The sequence below is a fragment of the Corylus avellana genome, chromosome 3 (assembly GCF_965113065.1).
Source record: "Corylus avellana chromosome 3, dhCorAvel1.hap1.2, whole genome shotgun sequence".
In the NCBI taxonomy this organism is placed as follows: domain Eukaryota; kingdom Viridiplantae; phylum Streptophyta; class Magnoliopsida; order Fagales; family Betulaceae; genus Corylus; species Corylus avellana.
Window position 1 is genome coordinate 797,043 of NC_142492.1, and position 21,901 is coordinate 818,943.

Below are 21,901 nucleotides of genomic sequence, written 5' to 3' on the forward strand. Positions count from 1 at the left end.
CGCTAAGTTGACATGCTCCATCAGTGTGAGATGGTAATATAAATGAATAAATGTTAAATGCAAAATTACCTTTTAACCATCCTACATCACTTTTTCCCGTATGAGTTTTGGGAAAAAGTGATGGTCTCAAACATTACTTGCTTCATCCATGCCAACCCAATAAAGATGGACGATAGAATGAAAATAAGCATTTCTCAACACGTAAATAATATAGCTTCTTATGTGTTTTTTTAATAGCTACATTTCGCTTCTAAATATTGATTTGTAAAAAGAGTAAATGTTATATGTTATTTTATCTCCAAAACTGATTACAATTAGATTAAAATTTAATAATAATTTATCTTAAATTTAATTATAATTTTAAACGCCGCATCAACTTTGACAGATAAAATAAGGCCAAAAGAATAATATATAGCAATACTCTAAAAATGAACTCTTCATTCTCACTTGTCACATCCATTTTACACTAGTGATATGACTTGTTTTAACTGGTTTTTATGTCGGTATTTAAAAAAAAAAATGTCTAAATTAAATTAAAGTTTAATTAAATAATTAGATTCTTAAATAAAATATTAAATTCAAGTTTAAACTTTTTGGATTACAGGCGAAAATCTTTGTCTTAATTGAGAGGCCAAACAAATCAACCTTATGGTGGGGGGTGTATTCTCCCCCGACACACGCAAACAAAGGACGATAAATTTGGGAGATTCTTTTGTCCAGAATCTCCTAAACATATGGGGGCTATCAGCTAGATTTTAAGTTAAATTACAAATATAATTCATAATATAATTTTTTTTTATTAAGATTATATATATATATATATACACACACATGATGCCTATAATATTACATGCACGTGTTGTTAAATAATCCCAACGCCCACGGCTCACCTCTGAGCCTCCGACACCGGAGTCTTCAAAACCAACTAAGACGGTAGCTCCAGTAATTTTGTTGGTAGTTTTGTCAATGAGTATTTTGTTAAGAGAAACACAAATTATTTGGTGTGAAATGTTAAAATACTTTTTTGATATTTTAAGCTCAGGTGTTTGCTTCCTATTCGAATGTGCAAAACACTCCGTTTACGTCACAAAATAATTTAATTATTCTCAAAACACTAAAAACTATTACACTCTTTTCTAAACAAAAAACAAGATAAAAAGGATTGAGATCCCCTCATATTATAAAATATGAGTCATCTATTTCATTTAATGGTTTAAACAAATGCAGAAGTTTGTGTGTTATCGTGTTATCAAGGTAATTAATTTTAGTTTTTAATATGTCAAATCCATTTACTTCAGATACACAAATTTCTGAACTTATTTAAACCGTTGCATGAAATGGATTAATCAGATTTTAGAATATATGAGAATATAAGATGATCCAAATCCAGACCAAAAAAAACATTAAGAAACACACACAACCATATTCTAACCATATTATTTATATATATAGTGAATTAGGTAGGTTTGGCTGTTGAGAGCCAGGTTGATATTAGACCTCAAAAGGAATGGAGCTGCTTGACAGCTAATTAAGCTTTTATGGAGATAGTTGGGGCTTGAATTTAGGGGACTAATATGATCAATTTAGTCAAATCTTTTATGGTGATTGCACTGCCGAGATTTGACAAAGGGATCTCTTGCGTGTGAGATACGTGAAGGGCAATCGTATGGTAACCAAGGGGCTCACCAAAATATCTCTTTATTCTTTACCATGATCAACAACATGAGGAATAATACCCTCTCTTTAATCATGTTTATCTGTCTAATTAATTATACTAATTATCACTCGTAATAGATTATCATTTGTTGCTTCACTGCCTTCCTTGAATCCCTCCATCTTTTCATTGTGTTTCCTTATTTTGTTGCTTTTTTTTTTTTTTTGACATGTCCACACAAGAGTAAGGAAGGGAGATTCGAACTAGTGACCACCGCTTCATGAGGCGTGATTTCTAGTCAATTGAGCTACCCCTTGGAGACGTTGCTTCTTTTTCAAAAAGTAATGAATTGGTTGTTTTAGTATATACTTCTCTTTTTTCTTAAAAAAAAAAAAAGAAAAAATTGTTTTTATTACTATTATCAAATATGAAGTGGCTTTTAAAATCGCCAATAAATCAAAATTTAATAACGATTATCTCAAATTTAATAGTGATTTTAAAAGTCACATCATATTTAAGATAACTCTAATATTCTTTCTAGCATTACTCTACTCTCATGGCAGTGTGATGCGAAAAAACCTTAGACTTCCTAATTAAACGACAAATGTTTAAGGAAAGTATACTTTTATCAAACGACACTATTTTGTATCAACCCTGAATTGAATGTAGGGTGCCTTGTACAGGCTTACAATAAGAACTGAATGAAATTAAAAATTTAAAGGATAATATATTCAACCTTTAGGGCTCATAATTGAAACCCTAATAAAACTCTTAATTCATTCAAACAAAGAAAAAAGATTGTGAAAAGAGTTTACTTTAAAAGGGGGGAAAAAAAAAGAGTCCCCAATGTGGCAAATGAGACAATGAAGAAGTAAGTTGATGGCTAAAAATATGGGCTCAAGCAGCACCCCTAGAGTCAGTAGGATGACTTTTAGAAGATGTTAAATACAGTGTTGGTCCACCATGCCCCATCCTGCCTCAGCCGAAATTTCGGAATTTAGCTCTTAATGACCAGTTGATTTGCCAAACTTTTACCCATACTGACAGAAAAGAATGTGGTGAGAGATGGGCAAAGATATGATGGTTTTCAGCAATGCAATCTATGCCCTTACAACTGTTGGTGAAGATCATGATTGTGATCAAGATATGATGACAATCATGGCAATCATTTTTATTTCTCTGGTTGGTTGGTGGTGATAGGATTAGGGTTTAGGATTTAGGGTTTCTTTCCTCAGTTATACACACAGTTTCCTCTATTTGATTTTCAGCAAAGGGCATACAATGATGGTTGTGCTCAAGAGAAGTTTATGCAAAGGCATTGGTGGTATGGTTTGATGATTATCATGATGGTTTTGGCGATTGTTCATCATGATTCATTACTAGGATGGAGATTTTGGGTCATGACATGCCTTTTTGCTGTAGCCGCTAGACTGGTTACCCATTTTCAAGTCGACGTTATTGGGATTGGTTCTGCTCGGCATCCTTTTAAGGTGCAAGTTGAATTAGGGGTTGATTCGACTTTTGACTATCGTCGTCGGGTTAGAAGTTGGAGTATGGCAAATTTCGACTCTGATCAAGTCAGCATCTAACCCTATCTATCTCTCCTCCCCTCTCTAACCCACACTTACTGATCTATGAAACAAACCACTTGGCTGATGGAGAATAAATGACACACTATTTATAAAACTCATTGACCATGGCTTTAATATCATTCGTTACTACTTAGAGAAATGAGTAATTACATTTGCGCTATCATTCTAAAAGAACTAGTTAACTTACAATTAAAGTTTCTTATAATTATTAATAAAGTCATATCTCACTTAATAACGAACCAAATAAAGTTCACCCACTTATATGGATAATCTATTGATCAAATCCATTCAAATTGGTCTATGAACCTTGAAGGTAAAACTCTTTTACATTTTGTACTAATTGGTAAAGCCAAATAAGTAGTAATATCTTTGATGGTGGCTTAATGGAAAATAATATTTCATAGATAGGTAAAAATTACCTTTTTTATTTTTGGACCAAGAAACAACAAATTACATATATTATTGGCATTGTTATCTCTTCCATAGGACTGCTCTATTCCATTGCTTGAATTGTTATTAAAAATCTATTATTATGTGTGGAAGATGTCACCTTACCTTATTTTGTTCACGACTCAATGTTAACATTTTCAAATTTGCTTTAACTTTTACTATAAGTTATTTACAAAATAACACGATAGTTTAGGTGAGTGTCACATGGTGCTACATGTTAAAAAAATGAAGTAATAAGTTTTTTCTACAAAATTTAATTATTTAGTAATTAACGTAATAAATGTCAGGCTTATTAAAAAATAATAATAAAAAAAAAGAAGAAAGAGTACTAGTCCTAACGGCTAAGAGCAGTCATAGCCCAAACCACTCATAATTTCTCTTTTTCAATCTTTGCAGCCTGTATCAGACTTATGGATCCAGAAAAAGTCAAGCAGAAAGCCCAAGCCTGTCAATACGGCCCAAAAAAAAGCCCATATTTCCATTAAATTTTGCTACTTTTACTTTGGGAAATTTGTTCTCTCTCTCTCTCGCTCATAAACCCTAAACCCTAGCCGACCAAGAAGAAGACGACGACGTCTAAACCGTGAAACCCTCTCTTGTCTCCCTCTCTGTGTGAAATACGACCAGGTAAGCTGCTCATGCTCAGCCTAGTTCCTTTTGAAAGTGTATATTTAGTTATAACTTGTTTGGTTGAGCTTGGCATTTGATTTTGCGCCAAAATTTGCCTTCCATGATTTCAAAATTGGAGCTTTTCGTCGCATATATTGCTGATTAATGTGTGTCAGAATCCATCAACTGCTGGAGTTTACTATTTCTGCTTATGTAGTTGTGTGTGTGTGTGTGCGTGCTTGCGCTTGGTGTGGTGTTAGTCATGTGTTTATTTGAATTAGGTTAGTCATGGAGAGAGAAATCCATTTAGCTCCTAGCTTAACAATTTTTTTGTCAAGCCAAGCTGGGGCGGAGCTTGGAGCTCGAATAACCCAATATTCGTTTTGGCTCAGTTCATTCTGCACCCATTTAACTGATTCAGTTGATAGTATCATTATTTGTGTAAAATTGTTTGATGGGTTGTTGCATATTTGCCATTTTGAATGTGTACTCTGTTTCCACAGCTGCAATGGGTGCTAATAAGAAAAAGGGTGCTAAGTCACAAAAACCTCCACCTAAAAAGAAGCAAAAGAATGAGTTTTTTACTGCTAAACACACAAAAGAAGATGATGTTTCCGACCATTCTGATAGTATGAATGAAGAAGTAGAGGAACACGAGGATTTTGATGGAGATGAGCAAGATTTTGGTTCTGGTTCAGAAATTTCTTCTGATGGGGATGATCCGTTAGCTGATGATTTCCTACAAGGAAGTGATGATGAAGGTTGTGATTCTCATATGTTAAGGTTCTCGTATATTTTTTTTCTTTCAATTTTTGGTTATTTAGTTATTTGAAGTTATTTTATTCTATTGATGCAGAGAAAGGTTCGGGCTCAGGCTCAGACTTGGGGTCAGATTCAGATGAATCTGATATCGAGAAGAAGTCAAAAGCTATTGATGCAGAAAGGGCTCAAGAAGAAGAAGACGCAGAGAAGGAAATTCAGCTCAACATTAAAGAGGAATCTGATGAATTCAGATTACCTACCAAGAAGGTTTATTCTCGTTGCCATGTTATGATTTGTAAAATAATTAGTTGACAATTTCATTGATTTTTCTGTCTTGATCGGCTGAAATCTTCTACCATGCTTTTATTTTATTTTTAAAATAACTTAGGAACTTGATGAAGAGGCACGTGGGCCCCCTGATCTTTCAAATCTCCAAAGGAGGATAAAAGAGAGTGAGTAATATTTCTTTTAGTTTGTTTTTATCTTTTACTATTTTCAAAGTTCTTCTGCTTTGTTTTTCTTCAAATTTAATTTTAAAATTTCCTTCAGTTGTTCGAGTGCTTTCAAATTTTAAGGCTTTGAAGCAAGAGGGCACAACACGGAAGGATTACATTGAGCAGCTTAAGAAGGATTTAAGTTCATACTATGGCTACAATGATTTCCTAATTGGGGCTTTAGTCGAGGTGGGTGATCATTTCTCTCTCTTTCTCTCTTGTCCCATGTAATCATTGTATCTATGTTTTCTAACCCCCTCCTCCCCCAACAAAAAAAACTTGTGTTTCTGGGCTTCTATATAACGATTTGTGCGCTCTGTTACAGATGTTCCCAGTTGTTGAACTTCTGGAACTTATTGAAGCCTTTGAGAAGCCTCGACCCATATGTCTACGAACTAATACTTTAAAGGTGACATAACTGTTGTATGCTGCTAGATCTTATCTGTGACTACTTTATGTTTTTCTTCTCGATACTATAAAATATTGTTTTGACTCAACTTAGACACGGAGGCGGGATTTGGCGGATGTTCTGATTAACAGAGGAGTGAACCTAGATCCCTTAAGCAAGTGGTCAAAAGTAAGGAGTGGTTTATCTGTTTACTTTCTGTTCTCTCTCAATCTTATCTTATACTTGATAATATAATAGGTACTGATATGGCCATTGCAGGTTGGACTGGTTGTATATGATTCACAAGTGCCCATTGGTGCAACTCCTGAATATATGGCAGGTTTCTACATGGTAGGTGGCTTCATTTGTTAACATTCTACTGACACTGTATCTCATTTCACTTATTCTATGTGGTGTCCTTAGGGCTCTAATTTTTGTTTTTCCACAGCTCCAAAGTGCAAGCTCATTTTTGCCTATCATGGCCCTTGCTCCTCAAGAAAGGGAACGGATCGTTGATATGGCGTAAGTCATACTAAAAGATGAAATTTTTAGCTGTTATTTTGTGTTGTTTTTCAGACAAACTATGTGGTATCTGGATTTTATGCAAAACTGTGCACTTCTTTGCAAATGCCTGGGTGACTTGTAGCTCCACTTAAAAGTTAAAAGTTCTTTGTGTTGCAAATCTGTGCTATTGTAGTCACGCTTTTGACACAATCTCAGGTAAAGAGAGTGAAACAGATGTAATATCTTTTGCTTATTGTGGAACTACTTACTTGCTTAAGCCTCAGGCAGAGGGATCAGTAAAGTAAGTAACTGAAATGTGGGACACATAATCTCATCTACATGTACAACTTGCGTGCATCTCTCTCTCTCGCACAAACTTTGTTTGTGTCAAAAACTTAAGTGTCTGAAACTTTCATAATGTTTACTGTAACATGAAAATAAAAATAGTCAGAATGTTTATACAATTCTTCTGCTAGTATAATTATCACTACATTCTATTGATTTTATAACAATTATACCCTCATGCAGGGCTGCACCTGGTGGCAAAACAACATACATTGCTGCTCTTATGAAAAATAGTGGTATGTGGTAATATCTAATTATTTTAATTGATTAATGTGTTATGAAGGTCTTAATCTGTCATAGAGAAATATGACGCAAGATATCTATAATCTAACCCCTAAGAATCTTTATTTATTTATTATTATTATTTTTTTAATTTTTGGCAACTATAAAATACTGATCTTTGTTCTTCTTCATGCCTCAACTACTTACTTTCATCTCATGGATGTAACTTTCTTTAATTATGAGCTTTGAAGTATTTTTCGATCATCTTAGTTGCACAGTTTACTTTTAAAAAGAATACATTTTAAATAAAGGCAGTTAAATCTGCAGTATTTAAAAACAAGCACAGTACTTTATTCTAATGGTTAATATACTAATAGCTGTGAGATTTTTTTTTTTTTGAAAATTAACAGGAACATTAGATATCTACACGAGACAAAGTTTATTCCTGGAGGGTCAACTGTGTTTATATTAATTATGAGAGGGTCAACTGTGTTTATATTGCCTGAAAGGAAAAGATACATAAGGCTTTGTTGTTAAGATGTCCTTGTGCTGCCGTGACCACTCTTTTCTTGTTTGTTAAGTTCATGTAGAAGTTCCATAATTCTATTTCATTAATTTTCTGGTGTTCTGATGCCATTTCACCAGGAATAATTATCGCAAATGAGATGAAGGCACCAAGGCTTAAGTCACTCACTGCAAATCTACATCGAATGGGGGTGACGAACACTGTAGTTTGTAACTACGACGGAAAGGAGGTTTGATTTTTGTTTTGCATGGTTCTTGCATAAAATTTAGAAAGTTAATGTTTTGAGGAATGCTTGATTTTATCAAAGCCTGGACGTTTGTTTTGTTAATGTTGCATAGTTAATTTTGTGGAATAGAAAAAAAATTTCTTTTTATTGCAAAATGGTTCTCAAATTAATTGAAATGCGTAATGATTATGTATGGGGATAGCAACATTCTGATTACCTATTAGTTTAAGCATGTTAAACATGGAAATTACTTCACTGTTATTATTGCTTTATTATGTATGATGATAGGAACATTCTGATTATCTACAAGTTTAAGCATGCTAGACATGGAAATTACTTCACAGCATATTATCATTGCTTTTCCTAAAGAAGAAGGGCTTGGACTCGACTAGTGTATAAGATTTTTTAGTTTTTATTTTTTTCATTCTTCTGTTTCAGCTCCCCAAGGTTTTGGGTGTCAATACAGCTGATAGAGTCTTGCTGGATGCCCCTTGCAGTGGGACTGGGGTAAGTAATTGGGGTGATGTTCAACTATTTACTCTCCTTGTTTGACTTCTTCTTTCATTAACTATTTTACAAAACTAAGTGATCTGTACTTATTTTGCAGGTCATATCTAAAGATGAGTCTGTTAAGAACACTAAAAGCTTGGAAGAAATTAAGAAATGTGCACATTTGCAGAAGGTGAATTTGTACTTTGTACTTTATACTGTTCCCTAGTCAAGTCCCAGTGACGTTCTAGCTCGGTTTGACAATTTGAAAATGAGATACTCAAACTCGGAAAATAGTTTACGGTTTTTCTAAAAATTAAAGTGGCTTTTTCGGTCAAACCAAAAATATTTTCCATCGCACCAAACACCTGAAAATATGGAAAAATGTTTTTTGAAAATCATTTTATGTCGAAACAAACGGAGCATTAAAGTAGAAAATTTTAATGCCAAAATATCAAAATGGAAATACTATTCAGTGCTCCATATACCCTAATATTTTGAAACTGAAGTGCACCAAAAAGTTTCTAGTTGTGACATTTTTTACTTGCCCAGAGAAAGGTGGCAAAATTACCCTCTTTCTTTGCCATTCAGATGCTTTAGCATGTGAAGCTCTTCTCAAGCTGTATTCTTTTTTCTGTAGCAATTGATTCTTGCGGCCATTGATATGGTGGATGCCAATTCAAAATCTGGTGGATTCGTTGTTTACTCCACCTGTTCCATAATGGTTGCTGAGGTTTGTTTATAAGGACAATCTTGAGGATTTCCAAGTACGCTTGCTCTTTTTTTCCCCTTTGTTTTTCTTTCCCATCCTAAAGTTACATCTTGCAGAATGAAGCAGTTGTTGACTATGCACTCAAGAAGAGGAATGTTAAATTGGTGTCTTGTGGGCTTGACTTTGGACGTCCAGGGTAACAATAATCTGTCAATTTTGTGCACCATAGCTGCTGTCAAACCTTGTGAATATCCACATTTAATTATGTTTTCCTGTCTACCAGGTTTATTAGGTTTAGGGAACAACGCTTTCACCCATCCTTGGAAAAGACAAGGCGTTTCTATCCTCATGTTCACAATATGGATGGCTTTTTTGTGGCGAAGGTAGGTACCAGTCTTTGAAAATAATGTTGTTTCTTAAAAAGCAAACATTTTTTTCCCTAATCGCAAACCTTGTTAGTGTGTGCGTGTGTTGGGTTGGTGGGGAGGGGGGTTTTGGAGAAGCCACACGGCCCACACCTTTGATAAAACAAAATTCAAATGCTTCTGTAAGCACCATGTGCACCTAAATTTGTCACACCTGGCAAAAGGAAATGAATTTGTGATTCCAAGCACCTGCCTGAAATGATGGACTCTTACTTCTTTAGCTTCCTAACTTTAGCTTGCTTGACTCCATAGACAGGTAATATAAGTGATGGCCTTTGCTGTAGCTCTTCAAGTACTTCTGAGATTGCTTAAACTTTCTACTTTCTCAATTATTTTGTTATCTAATCCCAAAGTATAGAATGCAAAAGTTGTCAACCACTAGAACATCTCTTTACGTAACAGGCCCGTACTATCAGTGCTTCTAACCACTCAAAATCTTACCCTTAATTCTTCAGTTTGGTAAATATAGTTTGTATTTTCCCTAAGGAAGTAGTACTCTTATCAATTATATCAATGTCTGCGCCAAAAAAAGAAAAAGAAAAGGAAAACAAACTTAGCGGCAAGAATGCTGGGGAATTGACAGTCTAGGCTTGGAGTTGGATACAGAAAACATGAATGTCCTGCAGTTTAGCCTTGTTGCAACAAATGACAACTTCAACCAGAATGGGTTTTCTTGAAAGTCGCTCTGTCCAAATTTAGTATTTTGGACCTGACTTTCTGGATAGTTTATGTAATGTCCCTGCACTTCAGTTTATTGCGGGTAACTTTGATTTCTCCATCTTATTATTTTTTACAAAAATTTCTTGCAGTTGAAAAAATTTAGCAATTCAAAGCCAGCTGCAGAACATTCTGATGAACCGTTAGAAACGGTGGAGGGCGACAGTGGAAATAATGCTGTGGAATTGACATTTGACACTACAAAAGAAGAGGTTTTGGAAGACGGTGTTATTGAAAATGGCAAAAAAGAAGCACATACAACTGCCAAAGAAGGGTATAAAAGGAAATACCTAACAAGAGAGGAGAAGAAGGAGAAAAGGAAATCCCAATCAAGAGAAAATATCTCGAAAGCAAGGTAACAGCAGTCTCCATGTTTCACCAAACTCTTTCATCCATTAAAATAATTGCATTCTATACATCCTTTATAATGTAGGTTTAAAGTTCACACAAATTAGGGTGTTGTTTGTCTGCTTTGTACAACCAAATCTTCATTTCTCTCAAACACTTGCAGGGAAGAGAAGAGAAGAGCATTGAGGGAAAATAAGAAGGCTGCACGCGAGTAGTGGAAGAAGTGGAGCGACTAGTGGCAATACATGAATCATGGTCGATAAATTACTAATGGTTAAGTTCTGGTACAAACTGCCTGCATTACTGTATTAACAGGGGGAGTGTTCACCAGAGAAGCTCATGCACGCTTTTGCAATGTGATCACAAGATAATCAAGGGGTTACTTCAACCTTACTGTAATGATCTCCAGCTTAGTATTTATAATATCCAATTTTGTTTTGCTAAGAAAAAAGATATCAAAATTTGTTCTTGTAAGCATCAGTGGAAGGGAAAACTTGTAATAGCTCGCACTTCTTGGTCTTTACAAGTTTTAAAGGTTTTGTTTATTTGGAAGTAAATTTGTTATTGTTTTTGTTTTCAATACAAATTTATATGCAATTTTAGGATTCGGTTATATGAAAAAATTTGAAGCTTTGCCCCTTTTTTTTTTTCCTGGGAAATCCACATTCAATACAAACTCCAAAGTACAAAACAGCCATAGCTTTATGAAGTTTTGGAATGTAGGATCCATATTTGAGTTAACAAGGCTTTGTTTCTCAAATGTTTGTAAAGAATCAATTTTGATTATTACCCTAGTATCATCAGTGTGCTGTTTTGGTGGTAATTCTGTGTTTAATTGCATAAATTGCTTAGCACTATAACTTTAAATTAACCCCCATTTTCTGCATGATAGGATCCTTTCAATTTTACTTAGAGGACTTATTTTGATTTTGCTTTGTTGCATTTAGGTGTATATACGGTCTTACGTCGTTTAAAATTTTAAATGATGTGATAACATATTTACTAAGAAATAACATGTATACCCTCCATTAGATTCTATATATATATATATATATATATATATAAGTTTTTTCTGAAGGGAGTATGTGGGCTTTTCTCAAAAATATATGAGTTAGAAAAAGGGAGTATGTGGGCTTTTCTCAAAAATATATGAGTTGGGTTTGAAAAACGGAACCCAAAAGAGACGGCCCAAAATATCCATAAATGCTTAAAATTTTGAAATTTATAACACTTTACTCCAAATCTAGGATCCACTAAAAATAAAGGAAAAATATTACTTTATTTCATTTAGGGGCCATTATCCTCTATCATGGTCCATTCCTCACAAATATCTTCACAAAACTTTAATAATGCAATGAACCATAAAAAATAAAAAATTAAAAAAAAATAAAATAAAAAAAAGGAAAAGAAAGTAAAATAGAAATGTAGTCATGGTAGGAGAGGGTAAGTCTCACCCTTCATCGATCTTGTTTCCAACTCTTAAAAGAGTTTGTTTGCGAGTGGGTTAAGGAGTTTTTTTTTATTTTTTTTAAATGTTGGGAAAATTACAGTTTACCCCCAAAGTTGACAGTGTTTTTGAATTCGAATACTAAAGTTTCAATTTTTGCAATCCACCCCTCAAAGTTTCAAATTTTTACAATTTGATCAAATGTATCCAAAACTTTCCATATTGCCCATAATTTTTTATTTTTTTAAAAAAAAATTCGCTTTGGCCATCGGTAATTTTTGCACCCTCAAATTTGTTTTTGTTTTTTTTTTTATTTATAAAAAATAAAAATTAGGGGCAATATGAGAATTTTGGGATAATATTGGTCGAATTGAAAAAAAATTGGAACGTTGTGGGGATAGAGTGCAAAAATTAAAACTTTATTGTTCGAATTGAAAAACGTTGTCAATTTTAGGGGTAAACTGTAATTTTTATTTTTATTTTTATTTTATTATTTTATTATTTATTTATTATTATTTTTTTTTCGGGTAACCCTTTGAAGTCTTTAAACCTTAAAACCCTCGAAGCCTTTCTCTCACTCTCTCTGACTTCTTGTTGGGCAACCCTTAAACCTTAAAACCCTCAACACCCATCTCTTTAGTTTAGCCTCTCCGCTAAACCTTAGAACCCTAGCAACTAAAACCTCCCCGAGGAAAAGGAAAAAAAACACACACACACACACGCAGAGAAAGAGAGACAGAGAGATAGAAAAGTACACCAAAAGAATGGCCAGGCGAGATGAAAGAATGTCTGAAGAAGAAGAAGAAACTGAAGCAGAATCAATGTCTGAGTCTGAGTCTGAGTCTCAGTCAGGAGGAGAAAAATCGAAAGGAGGACTGGATTACATAATGAGTCTTCCAGATGTGCCTATGAAACTCCCACCGCACGTGGAGCTCCAGAGAACCCGCGTCCTCTGCAACGCTGACGCTCCCAACCATGTTTTCCTCTAACTCTTACAAATCCTTTTTGCTATTTTACATGTCAAATTCTTCCAATTTCGTAACTACCCATTATTTGTTTCTGGGTCTTCTTCCAATTTCATAAATACCTCTTATTTGTTTTTGGGTCCTGTTGTTGTTATTGTTGTTGTTGTTATTGTTGTTTTTTCTCTGTCTGGTGTGAAATTTGAAACACCCTCAAACTCTACTTTATGGGTTCTCTTCGTTTTATAAATTATTAACCTCCCTCTTAATTTTTTTTGAGGAATATTAATTAAATGGTTTAATTACTGCATCTGTTTAATTTTTCTGTGGCAGTACTTGTTTATGTATATGTATATATACATGTATGTAGCCGCAGTTAAGCCTTATGGTAATATGTATAATCATGTTTTTTCCAATGTTGTACCAATTTCTTTTGTTTGCTGTTTCATAGGAGGTATTAAGTGAAATAGAAATTTGGATAAAAAGTTCTTTCGTTTTATTTTAAAGATTATTTGCGACTGATAGAAGAAGACTTGATCCCACTGCCCTGCATAATTTAATTATATGCTTACTTAGTTGACTAAAATAGAACTTCGGATTAAGGTTCGTTTTTTTAAAAATGATTTCGTCTGAAAATATAAAATTTGTCCCTCCAAAGTAATTCAACTATAAGCTTAGCTGACTTCTTATTCTTTTTCAAACGAAGTGGCATAAACAGGAAACCCAGAATTACAGCCCTTTTTTTTTCTTTTTCTTTTTTTTTTTTTTTTTCAGTTTTTCTTTGTAACCGCACAGAAGTCTTCGGAATGAAAGAACAAGCTAATTCAAGTATAAGCTTAGTTGGTTGAGTAAGATAGAAGTTTTATTAAAGTTCCTTTTTTTTAAAAAAAAAAAAAAAGAAGGAAAACTATCTGGAACTGAAAAGACAAGACTTTATCCCTCTGCCTTTAGCATAATTGAACCAAGTGATGTAAACAGGAAACCTTGAATTATAGCCCTTTATGTTTTTCACTTTTCCTTTCTAACTGGTCAGAAGTGTGAGTGTTTGGAATTGTTGGTTGTTCTTTTTTTTTTTTTTTTTTTTTTGCTTAGTTTCTTACATCTTTTGACCTTGGTGTATGTAGACAGATACAATACAATATTCTGGTGCTTTTGCGTCTGTTGGAGTAGATAATAGTTTTCGATTGGACCATTTCCGCGACAAATTTAGAGTTGAAGTGATTCGATACTCAGATGAAGACATGGAGTTTGATATGATTGGTGTAGATCCAGCACTTGCCAATGCATTTCGGAGAATCCTCATTTCTGAGGTTGTGATATTTATGCACGATTCTGTCAAATTAATGTTAAAAATACTCCAATATGCCTGATTTCATATTTAATTCTCTATGATTTGGTAGTACTCAGTTGAATTGATTAGAAACCTATTTCTATTATCTTCATCCATCTCTGTCAATTTCTTTTTAATTTAGATTATGGAAGGGGAAGAAATCTATTTCCTTTTTCTTATGCTTCATTCGCACTTCTATGATAAATACCATGCTGTTTATATGTGAACCTATTTCTATTATCTTCATCCATCTCTGTCAATTTCTTTTTAATTTAGATTATGGAAGGGGAAGAAATCTATTTCCTTTTTCTTATGCTTCATTTGCACTTCTATGATAAATACCATGCTGTTTATATGTGAACCTATTTCTATTATCTTCATCCATCTCTGTCACTTTCTTTTTAATTTAGATTATGGAAGGGGAAGAAATCTATTTCCTTTTTCTTATGCTTCATTTGCACTTCTATGATGAAGAACATGCTGATTATATGTGAATGATGGGTAAACATGTACTATGTTGCACCTTCTCTTGAATATTGGGATTTTATATGCAGACAAGTATTTAGTTTACAATGTGGTATTAGTGGTAATGGTGAATTCGCTTGGGTTGTTTTGCATGCAGGTTCCAACGATGGCTATTGAAAAAGTTCTTATTGCAAATAATACATCCGCAATCCAAGACGAAGTTCTTGCCCACAGATTAGGGCTCATTCCGATCAGTGTTGATCCGAGGCTTTTTGAATATGCAGGTTAGGTTCAGATAGACATAGTGGTCCAATTTTTGACGGAACAGATAATACCACGTTTTGCTTGCCCTTGCATTTTTAAGGAACTGAGTGTGTATTTTCTTATTCTTTTCAACCTTAGATGGTAATCCACTGAACGAAAGGAATTCCATTGTTTTTAAACTCCATGTTCGTTGTGAACGAAAGAAACATCTCCGTCGCACAGGTATAGTTCTTGTGTTTTATGGATGATATTTTTAGCTTTTTATTCTCAAAACTTAAGTTGATTATTATTATTTTTTTTTACTAATGGTGGTTATTTTTGATGATGATGCAATGAACAATGCAGTAAAAGCAAGTGACTTGAAGTGGTTACCTAATGGGTCCGAGCTTCTGGAATCAGAAAACTCGAATTCAAGTTCCTCCTCGAAACCAAAAACCTACACTGAATTTACTTGCCCCCAAGACTCTCTACCAGAATTTTCCGACAATCCAATTGGCTTTAAGGGAAAACTTGGTGATATTATTATTGCTAAACTTGGCCCTGGTGAGGTAAAGCCTATTTTTTTTTTTTTTTTTTTTCAATACTAGTTATCTTTGGACAACTGCAATTGTATCTCGTTTGAAGCTTGGCTTTTATGATTTTCTAGCTCTTTTTTTTTTTTTTTTTTTTTTTTTTTTCCTTCTTCTTCTAGTTAGGTGTTTCTCATGTATACTTTTAATGTACTTGGGTGCGCTTTACACTTTTAATTATATCTCGATTACTTATTAAAAAAAAAGTGTTCCATCTTTTGTAGGAAATTGAACTTGAAGTACATGCCGTTAAAGGCATTGGTAAAACACATGCAAAGTGGTCGCCGGTGGCAACTGCTTGGTATAGGATGCTTCCTGAGGTGAGATGATATTTTATTTAGGGTTGCATCTTGACACTATGAAGGTTTCTGAGGAGCAGGTGTATTAATAGTTTACTTTATTCAGGTTGTGCTATTGGAAGAGGTTGAAGATGAGGTGGCTGAAAATCTTAAAAGTAAATGCCCAGTTGGAGTTTTTGACATTGAAGATGTTGCCAATGGTGAGGTGTTCTTTTTCTTTCTTTGACATTTGTTCTCTAGGTGCTTTACTTATCAAAAATAAATAAAAATTGTTCTCTAGGTGCTTTAGATTGTACAGACTGATAACCTATAAAAAAAAAAAAAAAAAAGATTATACAGACTGACGGCAACGGATTTTATGTTATAAATGCAAAATAGAATGCAGGTTTTATCCCAATAGTATTCATATAAAAAATAAATAAATAAATAAAAAAAAAGGGTTTTGTCCCAATAGTGGATGTAGTCTTGTCATTAAGCTTTACATGCAATCACATTTTCCCGTTTCTTTGGGAGAACTCACTTTCCTAATTGATGATTTGTCTGTTGGGCAGGTAAAAAAAGATTAACCGTCTCCCAACCACGAGCTTGCACTTTGTGTAGAGAATGCATCAGAGAAGGAGAAGAATGGGAGAAACGTGTGTCACTACGTCGTGTTAAGGATCATTTCATATGTAAGTATTGTGGTGTTCATGCATTAATTAGAGCTAGGCAGGACATTTTGCCTATGAATTTTGGGTCAGTTGGAATCTCCACCCCCATATCCATGGGGCTGATGGTTTCATATTCTGTTTAGTGGGTGGGTTAATTGCCAGGCACTAATTAAAAAAGGCAACAATGCAACATTTCTCAGGATAGTAGGATAGTAACACCTAATTGGTACATGGTCGCTTATTTGTTTAATGAATGCAAAAGAAAAGTAATATTCTACCTCAAAGGAAGTCGTTGCTTACATCCCACCAGGTTGCTGCCTGAAATCATCGAGTTACAGCAGACATCTTATATTCAAGATGGAAGCAATTGAAATATGGCCCAGAGCTTTGTCTCTATATAGGGTTACTCCAATAACATGCTTTCTGGCAGGTCTTGAGGCTTGAGAATGAAATCCCCTTGATTCCTTCTTTGAACGTAATTTGACAAGGTTCTAGGTGTGTTGTTTTACTGCATGTTTTTAGTCATCTGAAAAATGCTTAACTAATGGTGTAAAAGACTCATGCATAACTCAGTCGAACGAAAGTTGCCTGTTACAAAACATTCTTAAATAGGGCCTTGTCTTCTGCGATGCAGTGAATACTGTGGGATCCATGTGGGTCCGCGTATGCCTCCCATAATGAATAGGTACATCAATGGTATTTGAACCAAATTGCATCGTCTCCCCTCATAAAGATGATTCATGTTGATGTGGTCCCCTTTTAAATTACCTCAATTATCATCTACTCCATACCATGAAGTTGGATACTAGTACACACCAAAAAGAAAAACAAGACAGCCAAACCATCTTGCTAATAGGACAGTGGAAAGATCCCATTGGGCTTAGAGAATGATTTTAAACACTCGAACTTCAGAATAATTGTTCTTGTTCATTTGTCAAGAAAAAGAGGAAAATGTGTATTGTTGTTTAGAGAGGAGCCTGATTACTTGTATAAGCTTGCAAATCTGCGCATTACAAGGCAACTCTTATTCACTTTTTAAACTAAAATGAATATAGGGCTGTAACTGTTTACTTTTAAGTGATGAAGGTGATTTAAAAGTTCGAAGGGGTTGGCTCAGTGGTTGGACAACCTGGGACTTTGAGTATGCTCCTCAAAGTCTTAGGTTCGAAACCCGCTGAATGCAAACTGCTTCTTGAGGCCATGGGACTGGAGGTTTGCCCCTTGAATTAACTGAGGTGCACTTGCGGAAAACTCCTTACCGAAGGTTTGTGCACCCTCGGGATTAGTCGGAGCAAAGCTCCAGATACCCGGTGCCAAATCACACAAAAAAAAAAAAAAAAGTTCCGGTACAGCTAAACTTGGATCAATGCCAAACAAGGGCCTCCTAGATCTTCAGTTTCAATAAAATACAATTTATAAATTTTTTTTTTTCTCCCACACACACAAGTTATCTCTGCATTTGAAACAATGACAACAATAATCATGTTAGGCACTGAAACTGATGATGATTCCACCTTTTTGACTTCCAACAACATTTAATCATACATAGTTCTTGAATTTTCAGTATGTACAGAACATGGTTCGGGTTCAATATTTGTTAATTGTATAAAGATTCTGAGATCAGTTCTAAATTTTATTTGTTTCCTCTTGCTCTACAGTTACAGTTGAATCGGCTGGAGCATTACCTCCTGATGTACTATTTACTGAAGCTGTGAAGATTTTGGAAACCAAGTGTGAAAGTGTGATTTCTGATCTCTCTTAATATGCTTTGTTCTTCAGATAATTAAAAGAGAATGAAGTAGAGAGGACTGCAGAGGATCTAGTTTACTATTTATGCATGGTTGATTACTGATGTTTGACATATTTATATCAAAATATAAAAAGCTATTTTTTCATGATTTCTTGAATCTTCATGAATTTCATTCTAACTTCCTCTTCTAACTTCAAAATATAAAAAGCTATTTATCACTTGAATGTTTGGATAAAATTTACATTCATTGTAGTGAACAATCGATCTATGGTGTGTTGGTGTTCACTTGAATGTTTTGCTTTGGGCTTCATAGTCATAGACAGAATGATTCCCATCTGCTCATAACCCCAGCTAATTCTTAGTCACTCAATTCTCAGGAACTCACATAAATCCTTCAAATCATGGCAGCAAAAATAAAGATTGCACAATTAATGCACTTTCCTTAATGAATATATGCTCGAAATCATGTTAGCTTTTGCTCAGCCTGAGGCATAGCAGGCTTGAATGATACTTTGTATGAATGTCCTATTTAGTGCTTCTCAGGTTATTCAGCACAGCCAGGGAAAAAGCTAATGATGGGATTTAAATAGATCTCTGTGCATGGACTCCAGCTCTTCTGTATTGTCATGATGGTTAAAGTATCATAATCCTATTGATTCATCTAGGGTTTTTATCTTGGAAAGGTGACATACTAGATTGAAATATTAACCGAGCATGTAATTCGCACACATTTTTAACAAGATTGGCAGAGTGTGTGATTCTAAGATTGAAACTTCGTGTGAAAATTTCATGCTCTAAGGACAAATGTCACCCGTTTATTTTGCAATGTGTGTTAACTCATTGTGAGAAGTAATCATGCATTAATTCTAGATTATTAAATTGACATTTGTTCTTCGCACATGTAATTTTCACATGCATTTCTTATTAAGATTAATAGAGCATGTGATTTTAAGATTGAAAGTGCATGTGGAGATTATATGTTTAAGGACATATGTCAGTTTAAACGTGTTTGCATTGCGGTTGTGGCTCATCTGGGCTTATTACAATAACATAACTTTTGGGGGGTTGTTTCCAAATTTATAAAAGTTATTAAATCACATGACCTAAAAACCTGTGATCCATTGGCAGAGTCGTTGAATGTTGTCGTGGAGATCTTCATTTGGATCTTGTAGCATCTTCTCCTTAAAATGTAGGATTAAGTAATTACAAAATTGGTCCACCAGCTTTTGATGAGTATAGTTATTGAAGTTTCAAAAATGATAAAATTGGTCATTGGGCTTTCTGATTTTATAAAAAAACTCCTTCTGTCTATCCCGTTAGCGAGCCATTTGCCACGTGTAAAAAGAACAAACTGCTCCAATCACATTGCGCCACATGTGCCATCTCTATGCCAGATCATCAAACACCACCATATACATCAAATTGTGAAAGCTTTAGACGATTGGGACCACTGTAGCAGGAGACTGTAATGGTCAGTCTTAAAATAAACAAGAAGTCTTAGGGTTTGATGGAAAAGATTCTGTAATGTGCATGTATATATTTCTTAAACTGATGAAAGAATTATTTTTATTTTTTTTAAAATTTTTTGGTCACTGCACAGTTCCATTTGTAATTGATGTCTATGTGACCATGTGGCCAAGCCTGGAGATTAGGAATAAAGGCATCCTGTTTCTCTGGCACCTCACTAGCCCTATTATGCAAATAAATCATATATAGGCTCTACTTTGTTTTTATCTTCTATCATATTTCTTAAAAGCCTCTACATTGTTTCCAAAAAAATATATTATATTATAAAAGCCACAATCTTCAACTAGGTTTTCGCTACTCTTTTCATTCGATCCGAATTCTCTGCAATTGACTGTCCAAATTGCAGTTTATTGAAAAAGAGTCCTGATGAGGTCTACTTGTCCAACAAGCAAGTAATCAGGTGAGCTCCATGAGACATTCTCTCATTCACGGATTGTGCAAGTTACAATTCAATCAACGAATTAATGTCAGTCCCAATTCTTTTTTTTTTTAATCATGCCTTAAGAAGAAGAAAAAGGAAAGTAGCAATTTGAGTCATTACCATATAAAGCTAACAATTTTCACTTTTAGAAGGACCAAATTTGGCAGGGAGATTAAAATGCTAAGCAGGACAGCAGTGTAGGCAGAGTACTAAATTTGATGCCAAATATGTATAATATGTAGAACGAGTAATGCTAAACGTAGAACTTTTGTCATTCTTTTATCTTCTAAAGATGGAGTGCATTTAAAAAGAATTGTGGTTGGAAATGTAAAACAAATGTGTGTTTTAAAATTGCAGGTAAGGTGGTATGTTTTTAGAAACAAACAATTTTAAAGACTAAACTGCGATTTTAAAATTCAAATCACTATTTTACTAAAAGTCCAAACACTTAATTGTGTTTTTAAAAAATTGTGTTTTCAAATCGCACGTTTTGAAACTACAAACCCAAATGGACCCTAAATACCGATTTTGTCCACAGGCATTTCATGAGCACGTAACATCTTAACAAACTTGGTATAAAAGTATACCAATAAGGAAAATGCATGGAATATTACAACTCTTACTATAATTCCCTTACAAACTTGCGTAGCGGTCTACATAAATATCACATTGTGTCATATAGGTGAAAAAATTAGCAATAAAATTTAATAGATAATGCAATTGTTTAGTGGATGATATGAAACACGTAAATTGTCACTTTCAGCTTGTAAAAAACTAGTACTCGATGATCAAACCAAAGGGTCAAATCAAGTTCCAGAAAACTTGCTTATGCTTATGGAATTATCAGCAAATTGGTTGCCCTAATATTTGCATGCTATCTATGATTAGTGTGTCAAGATGTTGTCGCCATGCGTCTTCAGTATACTTGATTGATTTGGAAATAACCCAAAAAAAAGGGTACTTCTTAAGTTGGAATTTCCAGCAAATATAGACTAAGAAATATCTCAAAAAATCTATGCCTTATAATTTTCTAGGTAAACAAGCAATTTGGTTACCAACCATAGAGTAGAGATATGATTTCAACGTTTATGAAGAAAATTACTCATCTTCCATTTGAGGTTGTGGGAAATGGAGAATTATTGCAATAACTATGCTGTCCATGCTTGCCAAAGAGGTAAAGAATCAAATCAATTTGGAAAGATTGAGCTGTTGGGTTTCTTTTGAAACATTCCTAGACAGACAGAACTATGTTGAAGGGCATGAGTGGCTACAATTTCACTTCACCCCATCTAGATATTGTTGGAATTTAATTTGGATTTTGTGGTGGTTAAGTGGAATATAAAGATTTTTAAGAATTTGTTGTCTAAATTGTTAATAATTTGTGCGACAAATATGAGAGAGCCTATACGAAGTCTATTTGCCAAAACAGATTTTGATTAGAGCGGGTGAACTCTCATAAAATTATCTTATATTTACTACACGAGCCCTCTTGTTGGTCCCATTGCTTGAGGTGGCAAGGGTCACAGGTGTGGTCGGGGGTTTCCCTACTCTGGAGGTCCTTCTCCTAGAATTCTTTTATATTTATTGTATGAATTGCTAACGACGTGAACAACAAATTATTGAAGATCCGAAATTTCGTCTTACTTGCTTGTACAAATACTTCTGAAATGAGATACTTGCACACGTTTTTCAATGATTCCTTCTCTGCCTGGTTTCATCCTGTTAAGGAATAAAAGCTCTGCCAAAAATGGTTG

The 21,901-nt window shown here is 34.3% G+C and overlaps 2 protein-coding genes across 2 annotated transcripts; both read left to right on the top strand.

Annotated features, from left to right (window-relative positions):
* Positions 1-4,228: 4,228 nt before the first annotated feature.
* On the top strand, positions 4,229-11,107 carry LOC132175117 (26S rRNA (cytosine-C(5))-methyltransferase NOP2B). Its single transcript, XM_059586949.2, is given in 19 exon segments — positions 4,229-4,323; positions 4,809-5,066; positions 5,162-5,334; positions 5,456-5,519; positions 5,617-5,750; positions 5,887-5,970; positions 6,064-6,138; positions 6,229-6,300; positions 6,398-6,471; positions 6,982-7,034; positions 7,666-7,775; positions 8,211-8,279; positions 8,380-8,454; positions 8,902-8,994; positions 9,090-9,169; positions 9,257-9,356; positions 10,208-10,470; positions 10,627-10,672; positions 10,674-11,107. Coding segments are annotated over 18 exon segments (1,857 nt in total). The 5' UTR covers positions 4,229-4,323; positions 4,809-4,813; the 3' UTR covers positions 10,713-11,107.
* Positions 11,108-12,487: 1,380 nt separating this feature from the next.
* Positions 12,488-18,347, top strand: RPAC43 (RNA polymerase I subunit 43). Its single transcript, XM_059588055.2, has 9 exons — positions 12,488-12,887; positions 13,997-14,182; positions 14,825-14,951; positions 15,070-15,153; positions 15,277-15,479; positions 15,725-15,820; positions 15,906-15,999; positions 16,351-16,470; positions 18,108-18,347. Exons 1-9 carry the CDS (start codon positions 12,675-12,677, stop codon positions 18,209-18,211), a joined length of 1,227 nt encoding a protein of 408 aa, XP_059444038.1. The 5' UTR covers positions 12,488-12,674; the 3' UTR covers positions 18,212-18,347.
* The last annotated feature ends 3,554 nt before the right edge of the window (positions 18,348-21,901 follow it).